The following is a 19,076-nucleotide window of genomic DNA, read 5'->3' as shown; positions in this document are numbered from 1 at the left end:
CACTGAGTAACATTCACTGTCTTCGTGGTAACAGACTCCAGTGTACACTGCCTGTGAAAAGTTTTAGAACACCTACTCATTCAAGGGTTTTTCTTTTTACTATTTTCTACATTGTAGAATAATAGTGAAGACATCGACACTGTGAAATAGCACATGGAATCATCTAGTAACCAAAAAGCGTTAAACAAATCAAAATAAATGTTATATTTGAGATTCTTCGAATAGCCACCCTTTGCCTTGATGACAGCTTTGCACACTCAGCTTCACCTGGAATGCTTTTCCAACAGTCTTGAAGGAGTTCCCACATATGCTGAGCACTTGTTGGCTGCTTTTCCTTCAATCTCCGGTCCAAGTCATCACAAACCATCTCAATTTGGTTGAGGTCGGGTGTGATTGTGGAGGCCAGGTCATCTGATGCAACACTCCATCACTCTCCTTCTTGGTCAAATAGCCCTCACACCACCTAGAGATGTGTTGGGTCATTGTCTTGTTGAAAAACAAATGTTAGTCCCAATTAGCCCAAACCAGATGGGATGGCGTATCGAATGCAGAATGCTGCGGAAGCCGTGCTGGTTAAGTGTGCCTTGAATTCTGAATAAATCACAGATGGTGTGGGGATGATTTGCTGGTGACACTATAACACCTCTTCCTCCATGCTTTACGGTGGGAATTACACGTGGAGATCATCCGTTCACCCACACCACGTCTCGCAAAGACACGGCGGTTGGAACCAAAAATCACCAATTTGGGCTCCAGACCAAAGGACAAACTTTCACCGGTCTAATGTGCATTGCTCGTGTTTCTTGGCACAAGCAAGTCTCTTCTTTATTATTAGTGTCCTTTAGTAGTGATATTTTTTTTGCAGCAATTTGACCATGAAGGCCTGATTCACACAGTCTCCTCTGAACAGTTGATGTTGAGATGTGTCTGTTACTTGAACTCTGTGCAGCATTTATTTTGGCTGCAATTTCTGAGGCTGGTAACTCTAATGAACTTATCCTCTGCAGCAGAGGTAACTCTGGGTCTTCTTTTCCTGTGGCGGTCCTCATGAGAGAGTTTCATCATAGCGCTTGGTTTTTGTGACTGCACTTGAAGAAACGTTCAAAGTTCTTGACATTTTCTGGATTGAGTGACCTTCATGTCTTAAAGTAATGATGGACTGTTGTTTCTCTTTGCTTATTTGAGCAGTTCTTGACATTTAATATTGACTATATGCACTATTTGGTAAAAGACCATCTTCTGTATACCCCCTACCTTGTCACAACACAACTGATTGGCTAAAATGCCATAAGAAGGAAAGAAATTCCACAATTTAACTTTTAAGAAGGTACACCTGTTAATTTAAATGCATTCCAGGTGACTACCTCATGAAGCTGGTTGAGATAATGCCAAGAGTGTGCAAAGCTGTCATCAAGGCAAAGGGTGGCATTTGAAGAATCTCAAATATAAAATATATTTTGATTTAACACTTTATTTGGTTACTACATGATTCCAAATGTGTTATTTCATAGTTTTGATGTGTTCACTATTATTCTACAATGTAGAAAATAGTAAAAATAAAAACCCTTGAATGAGTAGGTGTTTTAGAACATTTGGCCTTTAGGTTATTGTCCTGCTGAAATGTGAGTTTGTCTGTTGGAAAGCAGACTGAACCAGTTTTTCCTTTAGGATTTTGCCTGTGCTTAGCTTTTATTATGTTTATTTTTATCCTAAAGAAACTCACTAGTCCTTGCTGATGACAAGCATACCCATAACATGATGCAGCCACCACCATGCTTGATAATATGAAACTGTGGTACTCAGTGATGTGTTGTGCTGGATTTTCCCCAAACATAACGGTTTTTATACAAGACAAAGTAAATTTCTTTGCCACATTTTTATGCAGTTTTACTTTAGTGCCTTGTTGCAAACAGGAGCCATTTTTTTGAATATTTRTTTGTATTCTTCCTTTTCCTTCCTTCCTTTTCACTCTGTCAATTAAGTTCGTATTGTAGAAAACAGCTATGTTGTTAATCCATCCTCAGTTTTCTCCTATCACAGCCATTAAACTCTAACTGTTTTAAAGTCATCATTGGCTTCATGGCGAAATCCCGGAGTAGTTTCCTTCCTCAACAGCAACTGAGTTAGGAAGGATGCCTGTATCTTTGTTGTGACTGGGTGTATTGATACAGCATCCAAAATGTAGTTAATATTGCTCAACGGATATTCAATGTATGTTTTTTTTACCCATCTACAAATAGGTGCCCTTTTGTGAGACATTGAAAAACCTCCCTGTTCTTTGTGGTTGAATCTGTTTGAAATTCACTGCTCGACTGAGGGACCTTACAGATAATTGTATGTGTGGGGTACAGAGACGAGGTAGTCATTCAAAAATCATGTTACTCACTATTAGGGAGTCCATGCGAGTTGTTAAGCACATCTTTACTCCTGAACTTATTTAGGCTTGCCATACAAGGGGTTGAATACTTATTGACCCAAGACATTTCAGCTTTTGATTTGTAAACATTGCTAAAAACGTAATTCAACTTTGACATTATGGGGTATTGTGTGTAGGCCAGTGGCACAAATCTCAATTTAATCCATTTWAAATCCAGGCTGTAACAACAAAATGTGGAAAAAGTCAAGGGGTGTGAATACTTTGAGGCTCTGTGTACACATTTTTACTCCCGTCTTATATTCACCTTAGCTTTGACYTTGTAATTAAGTAGTGGATGATTCATCTTGAGACTCCTATTTCTGCATTTCATTCCTCTTAATTGGGGCTGGGCACAGTAGCTCACTTATGTCATTCATTTGACATCTCTCACCTGTACACTCATTCTCTTTCTTCGACTGTATCTAAGAGACAACTCACACTGCAGCAAACAAACACTTGTAATATCTCCATRGTCCCTCCCTCTCTCTGTCTGACTCACTTCAGCTTCATAACACTGTAATCCCTCTACGAGAGACACCTTATTCTCTGCCCAACAGGTACGCACACAAACATGGACCGACCGAGACACACAGCTACAAAGGGCAAAAAGTGTAGGAGTGACTCACACTCTTGAGTAGGGTTGTCACGATACCAGTATCGCAATCCTACGATACCTGATTTTCCTTAGAAAAAAGGAAAACACAAAGCAGACTAAACTCTTTTGGTCCTTTAAAAAAAACGTACTTTATGAAAAATATTGTGCGCTGTAGCTTGAAAAATAAACTTCATTCTGGGTGACAACATAAAGCTGCGTGCGTGTTTCCAACATTAGGACTGTTTTCCTCACAAATGCCCGCCGTCCAGTCTTCAGTCAGCTGTTCGTTCCACAATTTAAAAAATAAATAACATGTTTAAACGGTTATGATGAAAATAAAGTAACCATCACTGTCTTCATCCATAATTGTAATTTACATGATTTATACAGTAATTCTACCAGCCCTAAGATTTTCTAATGCTTGTTTGAGTTCAGAAACAAATTATTCCTGCTGCTATTTTATATTCAGTTTAGTAGAGCTGGTCTCCCTTTTTGAGGCTTGTTCAAAATTGGAATTGAAATGAAKATTTTTAGGTGGGCGATTTAGTGGAGTAACTCCAATCCACGCTCAATCTCCTCTTTCCTTATGTGACAATGTATGTGCGTGGCTGCCTGGGTCCTCGAGTGTAGTAGGATTCTAATAGCAACTGCCTGGCAGGAGATTAGCTTTAATCAGGCATCTGGTCAGTCTGTCCCACACCTCAATGAGAGGCATTAACAAGGCAATCCCTCCCTCCCTCTCCTATCACAACACACACCCACACAAACCCTGTACTTACTGCTGCTGTAGCTCCTTCCCAACTTCCACAGCAGCGCTCCCCTCCAATTTGCTGCCAGACTGGAGGAACTCGACCAGACTCTACCCTCGCTTGTGTGTGTTGGTGCGCGTCTGTCAGTGAGCAACATGTCTCTCTATACCCTCAACCAAACTAGGACAGAGCATGTTTGGGTGGCCTGTAAAATGTCAATTCTGTCTCGATTCCCATCTCGCCTATTTGCCAAGGCACATTCATACAGACAACCCACACTCTCCCTCTGTTGCTTTTTCTCTCCCTCTCTTGCTTTGTTACTCTTTCTCGCTTGTTCTCGTTCTCTCCCGCACAGAAAGATTTGCAAACAAAGAAACATGATATTCAACACAKCACAATTATACACTCTCACTACTCTCTTGAGGGGAAAAAATCATGAACAACCAACACCAAACATACTCAAATTGGCCATTTCTCTTCCGCTGAGTCATTTCTTGGTCATTGTCCCGTTATTGGAGAGCAAGAGTGCTCAAACAATCCGGTTCTGTGGTCTCCGTCCTGCTGAAGTGTGCATTGGTGAATGGGAAAAGTCTGGGGCCTGAATTGGCCCTCTGTTGGCCTGTCTCAGTGCCCAGAGAGGAGGAGGGCAATCGCTTCTGCTTCAATAATACAGGCCTTCATAGCCACGGGTGGGCAGAGCGAGAGAGAGGGGGGCAGCCTTGAAGTCTCAGCCCAGATCTACACAGAGAGGAAGCTAACCCAGCGGCTAGTCTGATTTTATTGATACACTCCTCTGGCATGGAGACTCCTAAAGCAGGACATTAATCTCACAAATGCTTTGGTGAGATTAAGTTGAGCAGGAACCTTGGGTGAGATGGAGGGTTTTAGACAGAGGTGATGGTGTTTTTGGAGCTAGAGATCCAGTGATATGGTTTTAGACTCCAAAGGAATGGATTTATGTGCCCTGAAATAATAGTATTTGTGCACCTCATTTGGTCGCTGTCACTGATAGGCCACGGCTGTCATTTTGGATCAGCCATGGCCATTTTAGGCCAAACACACAGCAACTGTATGATAGGATCACAGAATTAAAAAAAAGTGTTTTTGGCTTGGGCCGTATACTTTAATGCTGGGATATTTTGAAATACCCGTGGTATGGTTTTCAATAGTTTTGGTTGGGGCCTCCCTAAAGATCAGGGGCCCCTGCCTCGCTGGGGTATGGGAAGAAATAGTGCCCCTTGTGTGCACTGACCTTTTTTTATTATTCAAAAACATAAAATACTGTGCCACCATCAATGTGAAAAATATTGTGATATAATATTTCGGCCTTATTGCCCAGCCCTATAAAACCAGTTTTGAATCGCAGTACATATAGAATTGTGAGAATCGCAATACATATCATGTCTGCACCTAAGTATCGTGAGGGTCCTGGCAATTCCCAGCCTTATTTTCTTGGTATATATCTACAGTATGACTAACAATACATTTTACAAATCTTTCTCTTCTTAGTCATACACTGACACATCCAGAAGAGTGTACCGCCAACTACATCGAGTCACTATCAGTCAATACTTTTTTTAAATGTCCATTCTTTAACGCTTACCTTTAAAAATTACTATTTTACCCGACCTCTGCCAAGGTGTCTCTGTTAATGTATTTTTTGGTATTAAAAAATATGGATTCCAACTCTCACTGACCACTCTAACAATCAGGACAAGTACAGGTACACAGTAAGCATTCCTGTATGTGAACAGGTTATGTATTTTGTAAAATAGCAGAAAACAAATCATTCAGTCAACATTGATACCGGTTATAGATTGTCTATTAATGCAGCTGCCACTGTATTGAAGCTATTGGACAGTTTATCGTAGCTTTATTACGGGCGATAGGTTCAGTATACATCACGGCATTCTGTACCAGAAAGAAGGCTGGCCCTACCTTGAAGTCTCGTAGATCAATGCATTGCACTCTTTTTGTTTATAAAGCCGTCTTGCATAAACCTGCCATACCGTACTTCGTTATTAATCTACAGACGTACGAGCTACCAGACCCGGTCTCGGGGATGGCCAACTCTTCGATCTCTTGAGTTAGATAAATCTGCTTTAATTTTTTTAWTTTTTTTGCACCTTACTTGTGGAATAATCACAAACTCTGATTTGGTGTCTCTAAGGCAATTCAGATGGCTCATTGAATACCTTTTTTTCTTTACTGAGGAATGTGTTTTGTTTTCTATGATTTGTATTTTGAATCTCTGTTTTACTTTTCATAATGTAAAACAGTGCTTTTTTGTATCTGTAAAAGAGACCTCAGCATGACTCCCTGTCAAAGTACAGGTTAAATAACATTAAGTATGGAGTGGTAGTACACGTTTGAAGTCACTAGTTTTTATAAAGAACTAAGCATATCAGCACCCAAAGAAAAGTTTGCAGTTACACATGACAAGCGTAGGTACAAGGTACGTATTAAATAAGTAAAAATGTTAAAAGTATCCACTGATAGTGACTCGATGTAGTTGGTGGTACACTTTTCTGGACGTGTCACAACTTAACTCTGCTAGCTAGCCCTTTCCTAGCGCTGCACAATTAATCAAATTCACATCAATATCCATATCGCACGCAATATTTTGAAACATCTCAGCAGCGTGTAATATCCATTTTTCTAGTATTTTTTTCTTTTCCAAGCCCCACCCACTCAAGCAGCGCAGTTACTACTTACTCCTCGCTGTTAGATTCACTATAGGTTTGCATGTTGTTCTGTTAGGTCAAATGCGGTCAACTGATTGTTCGAACAAGAAAATGCTGCATTCCACTTTGCTTGTTAAGACAAGTCATTCTATTTCTGTGATTCCAACAGTTCACCCAAGTGTTTTGCTCGATATTGCACGTCAAATCGCAATCGCAATGTTTTTCCCATATTCAGCTGCCCTAGGCTTTCCCTCCACTCAAAGCACGTTTTTTAATGTTTAGCTGAATGCACCACAAGTAAATATTTTTAACGACTTCCCAAATTAGCGATGACCTCTAAGGCAATAAGAATCAAATGATTGTGTTTCATCAAATGACAAGTTTGAGAAAGCATTGAGTTATTTGAATGGATGAGGTATAGCCTATTCTCATTTTGATTCGACTAAATTATAATACTGATCAAAAGGAAGCCATTTTAGAACAGAGTTTAATCCATCTTGTAAATTCTGTCTGTAGAGGAGAGAAGTTRAAATCACTTGTGGTTGCATTGACGCAATGCTTAGCCCGTGTACATTTTAGATTTCCCTGTCTAGCCCCTATATCCAAAAGTCTAGCAGGCCAGACTGGAGCTGGGGTAGGGGCTAGAGAAGGGTAAGGGCTGGGCTATGTGATGGAGATTAGGGGTGATTTAGAGCAGTGCCTACTGAAGGGGATGGGGGAGAGGGGTACATCAGATCCTCAGCACTGATATCAGCTGACTCCTGGGAGACGCAGCAGTACACTGTGTGCACTGTATGCTTAATTGTCACAGCTTATTGGACGTTGAAGTTAAACATTCTTTTGAGCTTCTTTAAGCCTTAAGACCATTGTTTGCCGTTGTGAAGTTGACAGTCGTGTTCCGCAACATATCGCAACAGTCTCACCCCACGGTGGCATGTTTGTAGAACGCTGGAGTGTTGCCAAATGGAGATGTTTTACGAGCTCTCCAGCCATCAATCACAATGCCAGCAGCCTCTGCAAGGCTGCCACCTGCCCTGTGATATGGTACTAGAGACAGAAACTGGGAAATTAAACTKACAGGTCAAGAACAGATTATCATAAATTACATGTGCCTTTTAAGGTAATCCCAATCAATAAAGATATTGTGCTTGGGTTCAGTTTGGTTCATGTACACATACATACATATAACGCTGGTGTTGAAATGCATACAATCAAAGTAGGCCAGCCTGATTTTAATGATTAGTAATAAGGAAACAAAATGCTTTAATGTTTTGTGGTCATAAAATGATTCTGTCATCTTGGGCGGGTAAAGTTAAGTATGCACAATAAACTGGTGGTACTGTCATACTGAATTAGTACTGTAGTGCTGATGAAGAAAGCTTGCCACAAGAAGCATAAGGGAAATCCCAAGCATCGAGTTAGCCTAATGATGTCAGGCTTTGTACATTTAATTAAACTGAAGCAGACATTTTCCCTCTGGTGCACTTACTAATTAAAAGTGCTGAAATTACCTGATATTCAATTCATAGCACTAAATCCAAAAGAAAACAACAGTCCTAGCATTTAACCACAGAGTCTTATGTTTGAATGTTTAAAAACTGAGTCACTTCTCCTCCGTTCCCCCTCTTTCAGCTGAATATCTCGTTCAACGAGTCAAGCATCCAAAGCACCTATGAGTACCCCTCCGAGAGCAGCGTATGGGACAGCGAAGAGGAGGATGAGGAGGACGTGAAGGGAGGAGAAGAAGAAGATAAGCCCAGCATGGTGGGCCGTATCCACATCCCTCGTCCAAGCTTCACCAGTTCCCCATCTCACACAAGCAACAGCACTGGTGAGAGAACTAGAGGGAATGGGGGAGGGGGAAAGGAAAGCAGGAAATGGATAGCATGAGAGGAAGAGAGGGGGGGATGGAATCGGAGGAGTGAGAAGGATAAATGGTTAGAGGAAAATGAATCGAACAGACTAAACGAAACCTATTCTCATGGTAAGGAGGGTAAGATAAGGAAAGGGAGAGAAATTAATTCCGTCCAATTTATTAGTAATCTGGAAATGGCTGAATGGTGCTGAACTGCTCATGGTTATAATGTAGCATGGGAGACACCTACTGGTCAGAGTTAGCTTTACATCCAAACACATAGGAACTCTGCTTTTATTTGTTTTTAATTTAACCTTTTATAGTCAAGTCAGTTAAGAACAAATTCTTATTTACCATGCCAAACCCTAACTCGGACGATGCTAGCCAATTGGGACTCCCGATCACGGCCGGTTGTGATATAGCCTAGAATCGAACCAGGGTCTGTAGTGACACCTCTAGCACTTAGATGCAGTGCCTTAGACCGCTGCACCACTCATGAGCGGTCAATTCAGCAGGCAAGAGCAATCTTTTAGTGGGATGTAACTGAACAAGTTGTTTATCTGCTCTCCCACAAAATTGATCAACAGTAGCCATGCAGTATGTCTCTACATTAGTTATTCATTACACAGCTTATTGCCACAGCTTATTGCCAATCTTTAACTAATCTGTACATGAGCGCATGGTTATGTTCTTGCAAGAATTCATGCAGAATATGTAATCCCATTGTGCTACAGATTTACATTGGGCTTTGCCCCGTTTCCTATGTCTTCAGATCTGTCCAGTTACATTCCCAAGCACACTGTGGATTTTAACACCTGGCAGGAACATAAGCTTGATGACCCTGTTTACCAGGGGGCCACCAATTCCCAGCACGCACAGATGTCAGAGGAAGTTATGGTAAGGCTTCTTTTTAAAGTATATGAAGTGACGCATTCATTCATCAACCTTAACTTGTACAGGGATACTTGTACACTATAAGAATGACCTAACAGCACATGATTTACAAAGGTAACTATATTTTTTCCCCCACCCTTTCCCTGCTCTTCATTCCCTATCTATCTCTCAGCTCACCCCAGCAGATAGCTCCTCTCTGTCAGACTTCAACAGTGAACCTGCGCTGTACTTCTGATTTGCCTGGACCAAACAGGACTGACCACTGCCCTCCAGAACCAGCAGCCGGAACCACAACCCCCACCTGGGACCAGTGAGACTTAGCAGAACTGGACATCAAATCGCACTTCAAAGCACTCCTCTTTTTCAAGTTTAGTTTGACACCCAGACATCAACCAACCAATCAACCACCATTCAAGCAGCTGGACTGTCCTCACCTTACCTGTACAGTTGATCTGTGTTTCCCCTCCACCTACTTTCATTGACTGCCATTGAGCAGTGAAGTCTGAACCGGATCTGACAGACTGTATTTGATTGTCAAAATAAATCAAGAGTTTAAGATAAACATGCATTATAATGCAGTTTCCCAGGCTTACGGTCTCCAGAAGAAGCCAATCTGTCTGCCTCAATGTCTCTATCTCTAAGGCTGTGTTTTACGGGAAGCCCAATCCTTATTTTTTCTCTCCATTAATTAGTCTTTTGAACAATCACATCAGATCTTTTTATATCAGATCTTTTTCAGAGCTGATCTGATTGGTCGAAAGACCAATTTTAGTGAAAAAAAAGATCAGAATTGGGCAGCCTGTCTAAACGCAGCCTTTGTGTCTCCCATCGATAATGTCATATTATACATAATGTGCTTATGGTCTCCATGTGTCCTTCTGAAGGGGATGTATGTAGTGGTGGAGAACACCTTGTGAAGGTAAGTGACCAAATTCCTTCCAAACAAGGAAGCCATCAGTGCCCGTCCGTATCATGGTGAAGAAGACTCAGCGTTATCGTGTCCTGGAGTCCCAGGACGTAGGCCGAGGACTCCACACTCCGTAGGGGATGGCAGACAAATAAAAAACTGAAGACTTAAATAGTGAAAGGGTGCCACAAGCCTAGTTTATTGTTGTTTTGTACCTGCATGTTCTGATTTCTATTGACTTGGTTCCTCGTACTGTATGTTTTTTTCTGGATGCTTTTAGTTTTGTATGTTTCCTTAACAATGCTGTGTTGGAGACTTTGCCTGAAGAGTCCAGGAGCAAGCAAACTTCAACACTTCCCCCTTTAAGATTATGCAAAGCTCTGTAGACCTGCTCAATTTAATGTTTTATCATCAAAGATCTGAGATGTACTGCTTAAAAGATTGCCTTGGCAGAAAATTTGATACTATGAATATCTTCTGCGAGAAGCTTCGTGTCAAAAGCATAGAGTATAAATGCCTTGGTGTTAGACTCACTGTCTACAATGTTATTAGAACAATTTCCCCTTTTCAGTGTTAATGTTTGAACACCAAGTGTGAAAGATAAAAATGTCCAACATAAACCACGAATAGCAAATATTGAGAGAAACCATTCGCCAGCACGTTGGTGTGTGAAGGCTTGAGTTATCCTCTTAAAGTTGAAGTTTGCATGCCAGAGACTCGTTCATGTATAGTATATGGKTCAAATAGCTGGTATAGAAGGGAAGGGTGCGTCCTCATGGCTGTGTTTCCTTCACATTGACCATTGAATATCTTTTGACCTTTACAGCCTGACCTCATAAACCTTCACGTTCCATAGAGCGTGAGCTGGTCCATTTTAGTAATGAAGACGACATTGATTATGAAACTAATGATTGTGTGTGTATCTAAGACCTGTGGTGAAAGATTAAGAAGTAAAAAGCTTCTTTTTTAAAGGTTGCTCCCATGTCTTTGAAATAATTTTTACTTAAAATGCCAATTGACTGAAGTGTTCCATCTATTGCTGTGGTGGCCACCACTCGCATTCTCATAATTTTCCAATGTTCTCCTTTGGCCAGTATTGATGTCGTTTCTATAATCTACAATGATGTTTTCATAAGAATAATTTATTACTTGCATCTCTTAGGGATTTTTTTTCTTCATATCTTCAATCAAAAGAACGGGTTTAGATTGAACAGACATAAAAGCACTGCGCTATTGGGAGGCTACATTTTTCTGTATACTGTATCATGATTAGACAGACTTGGATTATGTTTTATGTCAAGGTTGTATTTTAATTTGCACTGTCATTGTATTAGCTTTGTTTTGCACCTCAGAAGAAATACAGTGAAGGTGAAAGAGGTGCTTATCAATCCATATATGTATCATCTCATCATAGAAATAGGGGAATATGAAGAATGCACTGCCCAATAATGCCATGATCTCTTAAAATGTTTGCCACAACCTTGAAATGTTATTGGAAGACGAGAGAATGATCCCTGGTTAGTGTCTACTGTTAGTCCTTCGATCAATCTCACACAGCATACAGAGCACGCATGCCATTCATCTGTGCTAACTGCTGCCTTTGAGGACCAAATCCCTAAGGAGGCCGACAGCTTTTCCTGGGAATCATGCACTTGTAATGTTGGCTTTCATCAAAGCGGAGGCCCAAAAGCCAGGGCTTTATCATTGGATGTTCCAGTGGTCATACTGTATGTGACACAAGCAAGACTGAGATGGCTATTATCGTGATGAAGACTGATTCACTTGAAAGATTGATATTGTCCTATTTGTCTGGTCCTGTTGAGAAGAAACAGTACTTGTCTGTCATACTGTAGCTAGAAGCCCCATCTCATCTTGTTTTTCTCTTCCTCTGTCTAAATCTCCAGCATCAAAAGAGATGTGCTTACTGTAAAATGTGTACTTGTTAACGCTTTGGGCAAAAAAAGATGTCAGAACTGTACAAATAAAAGCTCAATAAATAGATGAAGCCTTGAAGGACAGTGTGAATAGTCTGTTATCGTGTTTCTGATGACTCTTCATCCCTCATGTGAAGGCAGAATCTCCCAATTGCAAAACATTACCCTGCCAAAACTCATAAATGCATTGTTAAACCTGACCTAATAAACAACATCAACAAAGCGGACAAAAAGCTTCAGAAATCTCGTGAAGGAGATTTACTAGTACTAGTGCTTCCACCTAAACCTGCATTGTGTTATATTTATCCTGTAATTACATATCAAAGTGTCAGACAGCATCTCACCGGGAGTGTGTGTGTGTTTGTCTCGTGTACCGCTGTTGAAAGACACTAGCACTCAAGAAAAACAACCCAAGGAATTACTTCTGGGCGTGTCCCATACACTGCAATAGGCAAATGAGAACAGATTCTTCACAGATCATCTTTATTAAAATGATTCAATTGGTATAAAATAACTATGCCAGTAAACAGCAGTATTAGACAAAGTCAAAACATTTTACATAAATATACTGTATATACAAATATTAGGAACACCTTCCTAATATTGAGTTGAACTTCCCCCATTTTGCCCCCAGAACAGCCTCATTTGAACAGGGCATGGACTCTACAAGGTGTCAAGCGTTCCACAGAGATGCTGGTCAATGTTGACTCAAGTGCTTCCCACAGTTATGTGAAGTTGGGGGGGTGGACCAGTCTTGATACACACGGGAAACTGTTGAGTGTGAAAAACCCAGCAGTGCTGCAGTTCTTGACCAAACCAGTGAACCTGGCATCTACTACCATACCCCGTTCAAAGGCACTTAAATCTTTTGTGTTGCAAATTCACCCTCTGAATGGCACACACACACACAATCCGTGTCATAAATGTCTCAAGGCTTAAAGATCCTTCTTTAACCCGTCTCTTCCCCTTCATCTACACTGATTGAAGTGGATTTAACAAGTTACATTAATAAGGGATCATAGCTTTCACCTGGATTCACCTGGTCAGCTTATGTCATGGAAAGAGCAGGTGTTCTTAATGTTTTGTATACTCAGTGTATATTATACTGAACAAAAATATAAACGCAACATGTAAAATGTCYGTCCCATGTTTCATGAGTTGAAATAAAAGATCCCAGATATGTTCCATACCCACAAAAAGCTTATTTCTCTCAAATGTTGTGCACAAATTTGTTTACTAATCCATCCACCTGACAGTTGTGGCATATCAAGAAGATGATTAAACAGCATTGCAAAGGTGCAACCTGTGCTAGGGACAATAAAAGGGCACTCCAAAATGTGCAGTTTTATCAAACAACACCACAGATGTCTCAGGTTTTAAGGGAGCAATTGGCATGCTGCCTGCAGGAATGCCAGCCAGAGCTGTTGCCATATAATTTCTGCACAAACTGTCAGAAACCCGCTCAGGGAAGCTCATCTGTGTGCTCGTCAGCCTCACCAGGGTCTTGGCCTGACTGCAGTTCTGCATCGTAAACGACTTCAGTGGACAAATGCTCACCTTCGATGGCAACTGGCACGCTGGAGAAAGGTACTCTTCACGGATGAATCCAGGTTTCAACTGTACCGGGCAGATGGCAGACAGTGTGTATGGCGTTGTGTGTGTGCGCGAGCGGTTTGCTGATGTCAATGTTGTGAACAGAGTGATTCATGGTGGCGGTGGGGTTATGGTATGGGCAGGTATAAGCTACGGACAACAAACACAATTGCATTTCATTGTTGGCAATTTGAATGCACAGAGAAACCGTGACGAGATCCTGAGTCCCATTGTCGTGCCATTCATCCACCGCCATCCCCTCATGTTTCAGCATGATAATGCACGGCCCCATGTCACAAGGATCTGTACACAATTCCTGGAAGATGAAAATGTCCCACTTCTTCTATGGCCTGCATAGTTACCAGACATGTCACCCATTGAGCATGTTTGGGATGCTCTGGATCGACGTGTACGACATTGTGTTCCAGTTCCCGCCAATATCGCACAGCCATTGAAGAGGAGTGTGACAACATTCCACAGGCCACAATCAACAGCCTGATCAACTCTATGTGAAGGAGATGTGTCACGCTGCATGAAGCAAATGATGGTCACACCAGATACTGATTGGTTTTCTGATCCACGCCCCTACCTTTAAAAAAAAAAGATATCTGTGACCAACAGATGCATATCTGTATTCCCAGTCCATAGATTAGGGCCTAATGAATTTATTTAAATTGACTGATTTCCTTATATGAACTGTAACTCGGTAAAATCTTTGAAATGGTCGCATGTTGCATTTATATTTTTGTTCAGTGTACAAACAGTGCACAGTTACAAGGGTGAGGGGAAATGCTGGTGTCTGGGTGAGAGGTAAGGTTTAGGGGCGGTAGTCTGGACGTCAGTGGTCTTTCCTTCTGGGTTCAGTGGCTTTGCCGAGATTTCCTGCTTCCTTTTTTATTACACTCAGCAGTGTTTGACAGCTCTCCAGAATCTTAGAGAGAGTAAGACATGAATCAACATAAGATTCATTGCATTTACTGTATGAAATACCATAGACTGAGTCAAGTGGGATCGGGATACAGCTAGACAACCACTTAATCAGACAATCTGCTGTGTAACAATTTGATTTGAAGAGTCTGACTCTGAGCACTCAGTGGTTTTTAATTAACAACACTTACGGGCGTTTGTTTGCTCTGCTATTATGCTCTTAGTAACACCAAGGGAGTTGGATATTAAGATAACACGTGGGATGTTTGCTGTCTGGAATTGCTGCAAATAATTCCATCCAGTGTTCTTTGAGAACAGAAGACATGGAGAATGTTATCTTACCCAGTACATTAACAGGTCCTTTTGCAGTCAAATTGATATGTACTGTAAAGTTCACATAATATTCTTTCATGGTTTTGTGAGACTAAAATAACACTGAAAAACATACTTTTTTTTCTCATGAAAAATATAAACCCTAAACCCTGGCTGGTCCTGACCTTCATAAAGGCACCCTCGGTCTCGCCGATGGTGTGGTCAAAGTCAGCGCGGACGGAGAGTCGTCGGGCCAGGCTCTCGTTGACGCGGCTTAGTTTCTCGGTGAGGACACGGATGTCGTGCTGCAGACGACCCTTCTCCTCCTCCTCCTGCTGGATCTGACGGTTCAGCTCATCCCTCTTAGAACACAGCTCCTCGATACCTGAGGTAAAAGAAACAACACTGGCTGTTAAGAGGTGGAATGTGGAAACAACCAAGGTACTCATAGAAACAACTTCTCGGTTTTTAGTGTTTGAGCTGTAGCCTAGATCAATTATTTATAATTATGAATGCTTACCATCAAATATAGCCTGGGCCTGCATTCCTAGTCCGAACATCATGAAAATTGTAGAAAATCTGGGTATTTCAAAGAGAAAACAACCAAGAGACCTATAGCCTATCCTCCTAAATACATGTCAGACTTGTTGTGCACAATGTAAAAGGGAGGCGGAGGTCTAAGCTGAGGTCCCACTCACTCAGCAGGCCCTTCCTACTGAATCAGCCCATTCCAGCCTATGATGGATGAAGGACATATGTGTGTGACAGAGAGACAATCATACAGTAAATCAATCCCACTGCTAGAGGTCACGTCTAATTCAAACCACAGCTACTGACTAAGATCTCCTTCCCAGTTTAAGAGAGGCTCTATTCGCACCAACACTCCATCTAACCAGCTCCATAACACTAGCCTATATTTTCAAAGCCATTCATTATGATTCATAACAACTGCTGACATGAAATATAGCAAAACTGTAAATAACTGGGATTGAGAATCAAGGGTACAATTGATCTCACAGACAATGTCAATGAAAAATAACAAAGAAGATCACTTGGGCTAAACTTGACAAGAGACATGTCTGCATGGTTAGATCATTTATCCTGGTTAATTTATCCAGTCATGTCAGACAGATAAATCTAATGGGCTTCTGATACATGGACTCTGATTGAAACACAGTTACTCAGAGTTGGAAGCATTTAAATTATACATAAGCAGAATGCCTTGTCTTGATTTAAACCCCAAGTGTCAGGGGTTTTATGGCTGTGCTACAGCAAGGTGAAATATAGTCTGTGGATAATTCCCAAGGGTCTGCTGTAGCATAGAAGGGCTGCCGTGTCCACACACACACACACACACACACACACACACACACACACACACACAATAGCATACTACTTGGATGATACTAACATTCTTGAGTTATATCCCCTCCCACTAAACCAGGTGTTACCTAACTTTCTTGGCCCGCGACCACAATTTGGCTCCAACTTTCCGACATAAAGATCGCTGGCGTCATGATTTGACCTCGTTTTTTTCCGAGTTCCCAGTTGTCCTGAAAGCACCAAATGTTTCTGATGCTCGTTTCAAASTAACATTATCACGTGATTAATGACATCTGAAGCTTCGTTTGATCATGTGATTTTAAACCACTACGCTAATATTTGTGTAAACTTTTCAGTTAATAACATTTTGTGAGGGAAAATGTATCGTGTGAAGAGACAGCCTTAAATGTTCATCTTGACTTCCGTGTCATAAATAATCCTTGTTTCCTGCCTGTGCTTGGTAAAGATATGAGGGGGGGGGGCGTCATGATGCCCTCCTTAGGACCATCTGGCAGAACGCCCAGAATATGTTATATAAATCAAGATAGGAGACGTGCCAGACACATGCAGGAACCAATCATTTTTTCTCTCGTTGTTTTGTTGCAGGAACCAATCCTATGAACCATGCCTATGTAACTTGTCTGTGTAAGTAGTACCGTATATAAGAGATCTAACGGGACTGCCCCAACAGAGCTCACTCCGGTACGTTATGCATCTAAGTTTGACCGTGACCTCTCCAGCTTGCTGTTAATGAACAATGATTCATTTAATAGCCCCACCTGTTGAGCCCACACTTTTTGCATTTTTTTTTTTTAGCAATTGTGAAGTCTAATAAATCCACAGTGCCATTCACATAATTTTTGGGGGTCAAATTGTTGAATTGATATAACATTCCAAACTTGTTAATAAGCAGTATCCAGTTAAAATATGGGATGATTCCAGTATTTGTATCTGTCTGACAGTTTCAATGCGGGACTTTCATTTTGAAGGCAACCTGCAAACTCTACTATTGTGGCTAGCTTCACATAGGTGGTGCAAAAGCAGGAAAAAGCAGTGGAGCAACATGTGACATTGATCAACCAATAGTTTGTTAGATACCACCTACAGACGTTTGATTGACAACCCTCATTATCATATTGGAGGAAGAAGTACATAAATAAATATTTAATAAAATTAATTGAAGTTTGAATAATTACAAAACATAGATAAATAATTAAATACATACAGATATGTAGAGAAAATTAATTACATTTGTCATTTTTTTTATTTCCTTGCTCATTTATTTAATTATGTGTGGATTTAGATATTTATGTATATATTTGTGTGAATGTATTTAATTTTAATTATGGCAGGTTTGGTCCTCCATTGTGCTTCTTGCCTGCATATTTCCCCTCCCTAACCAAGATCCAGAACCCAGCTCTAGCTCACGGTTCCTGCTGGGCTCCAGTGCTAGTGTGCATGTAGTAATGGGCGCCTATGTGTGATATCTGTATATTATTTGTACAATGTTCATGTCAGTGGTGTAAAGTGAGAACTTGTTCTCAACTAGCCTACCTGGTTAAATAAAGGTGGGAAAAAAGTACTTAAGTAAAGATACTTTAAAGTACTACGTAAGTCTTTTTTGGGGGGTATCTGTACTTCACTTTACATTTTGGACTACTTTTACTTCACTGCATTCCTAAAGAAAATAATGTACTTTTTACTCCATACATTTTGACTGATACCCAAAAGTACTTGTTACATTTTGAATGTTTAGCAGGACATGAAAATGGTTTAATTCACACCCTTATTTTTTTTTTAATAGGCAATTTAAGAACATTAAGAACAAATTCGTATTTTACAATGACGGTCTACCCCGGCCAAACCATCCCCTAACCCGGACGACGCTGGGCCAATTGTGCGCCGCCCTATGGGAGAACATCCCTGGTCATCCCTACTGCCTCTGATCTAGCGGACTCACTAAGCACATGCTTCATTTGTAAATTATATTTTAGTGTTGGAGCGTGCCCCTGCCTATCCATAAATTAAAAATAAAATGAGGCTGTCTGGTTTGCTTAATATAATCCTTTTTAAAACGATTTATACTTTTGATACTTACTTTTGATACTTAAGTATATTTGAACGCAAGTACTTATAGACTTTTACTCAAGTAGTATTTTACTGGTTTACTTTTACTTGAGTCATTTTCTATTAAGGTATCTTTACTTTTACTCAAGTATGACACAAGTCTTTTTTCCACCACTGGTTCGTGTAATGCAATAAAATAATAATGGACTTCTGTAACCGTAACTAACAAGATGTCAGCCCCCAAGAATCGGCGTATGCGACCGTGAGTAAAGTATGTTGATAACAACGGTCGGCCATCTTGGAGGCTGTCTCTAGTTTTTATTTATTTATTACCTTTATTTAACTAGGCAAGTCAGTTAAGAACACATTCTTATTTACAATGATGGCCTACCATAAGGCCTCCTGCAGGGACGGGGGCTGAGATTTAAAAAATWATAAAAATAGGACAAAACACACCACAGCACTACATAAAGAGAGACCTAAGACAACATGGTACAAACCTTATTGGGCACAGACAACAGCAAGAAGGTAGATACATCACGTGAAGCAGCCACAACTGTCAGTGTCCATGATTGAGTCTTTGAATGAAGAGATATGACTCTGAATGGAGATACAACTGTCCAGTTTGAGTGTTTCTTGCAGCTCGTTCCAGTCACTAGCTGCAGCGAATTGAAAAGAGGAACGATCCAGGGATGTGTGTTTTGGGGATTATAGCTCAATGGTTGCAAAATCCTACTGACTTCAAATCGTATTCGTCACATCCGTCGAATACAACAGGTGTAGTAGACTTTACAGTGAAATGCTTACTTACAAGCCCTTT

At 40.8% G+C, this 19,076-nt stretch overlaps 2 protein-coding genes across 3 annotated transcripts in view; one reads left to right on the top strand and one right to left on the bottom strand.

Annotated features, from left to right (window-relative positions):
* Positions 1 to 12,113, top strand: part of LOC111963999 (taperin) — a 28,871-nt gene extending 16,758 nt beyond the window's left edge. Inside the window, exons 2-4 of the mRNA XM_023987632.3 lie at positions 8,077 to 8,275; positions 9,072 to 9,196; positions 9,366 to 12,113. Coding sequence (XP_023843400.1) covers positions 8,077 to 8,275; positions 9,072 to 9,196; positions 9,366 to 9,428 — 387 coding nt within the window. The 3' untranslated portion in view covers positions 9,429 to 12,113. The remainder of the gene's footprint in view (positions 1 to 8,076; positions 8,276 to 9,071; positions 9,197 to 9,365) is intronic.
* A 387-nt stretch (positions 12,114 to 12,500) lies between these two features.
* LOC111963646 (microtubule nucleation factor SSNA1-like) lies at positions 12,501 to 19,064 on the bottom strand. 2 transcript variants are annotated; one of them, XM_023987163.2, is made up of 3 exons: positions 15,387 to 16,585; positions 15,052 to 15,251; positions 12,501 to 14,558 (listed from the first exon to the last, which is right to left on the bottom strand). In XM_023987163.2, the coding sequence occupies exons 1-3, from the start codon at positions 15,427 to 15,429 to the stop codon at positions 14,466 to 14,468; spliced, it is 336 nt and encodes a 111-aa protein (XP_023842931.1). In that variant the 5' UTR covers positions 15,430 to 16,585; the 3' UTR covers positions 12,501 to 14,465. The 2 variants fall into 2 exon arrangements, 1 of the variants encoding a protein (XP_023842931.1); XR_011479872.1 differs by lacking the exons at positions 12,501 to 14,558; positions 15,387 to 16,585 and adding an exon at positions 18,757 to 19,064 and having other exon boundaries at positions 15,163 to 15,251.
* Between the last annotated feature and the right edge of the window lie 12 nt (positions 19,065 to 19,076).

This window comes from Salvelinus sp. IW2-2015, linkage group LG5 (genome assembly GCF_002910315.2).
Source record: "Salvelinus sp. IW2-2015 linkage group LG5, ASM291031v2, whole genome shotgun sequence".
In the NCBI taxonomy this organism is placed as follows: domain Eukaryota; kingdom Metazoa; phylum Chordata; class Actinopteri; order Salmoniformes; family Salmonidae; genus Salvelinus; species Salvelinus sp. IW2-2015.
This window is presented reverse-complemented; position numbering and strand designations above follow the sequence as displayed.

What these genes read in the sequence shown, in the direction of transcription:
- LOC111963646 (XM_023987163.2), bottom strand. Translation starts at nt 15,429, where the DNA reads ATGATGTTCGGACTAGGAATGCAGGCCCAGGCTATATTTGATG. An exon ending in GGCCCAGGCTATATTTGATG is followed by an intron (nt 15,252 to 15,386) that starts GTAAGCATTCAT and finishes CTTTTACCTCAG; the next exon opens with GTATCGAGGAGCTGTGTTCT. An exon ending in CCGAGGGTGCCTTTATGAAG is followed by an intron (nt 14,559 to 15,051) that starts GTCAGGACCAGC and finishes ACTCTCTCTAAG; the next exon opens with ATTCTGGAGAGCTGTCAAAC.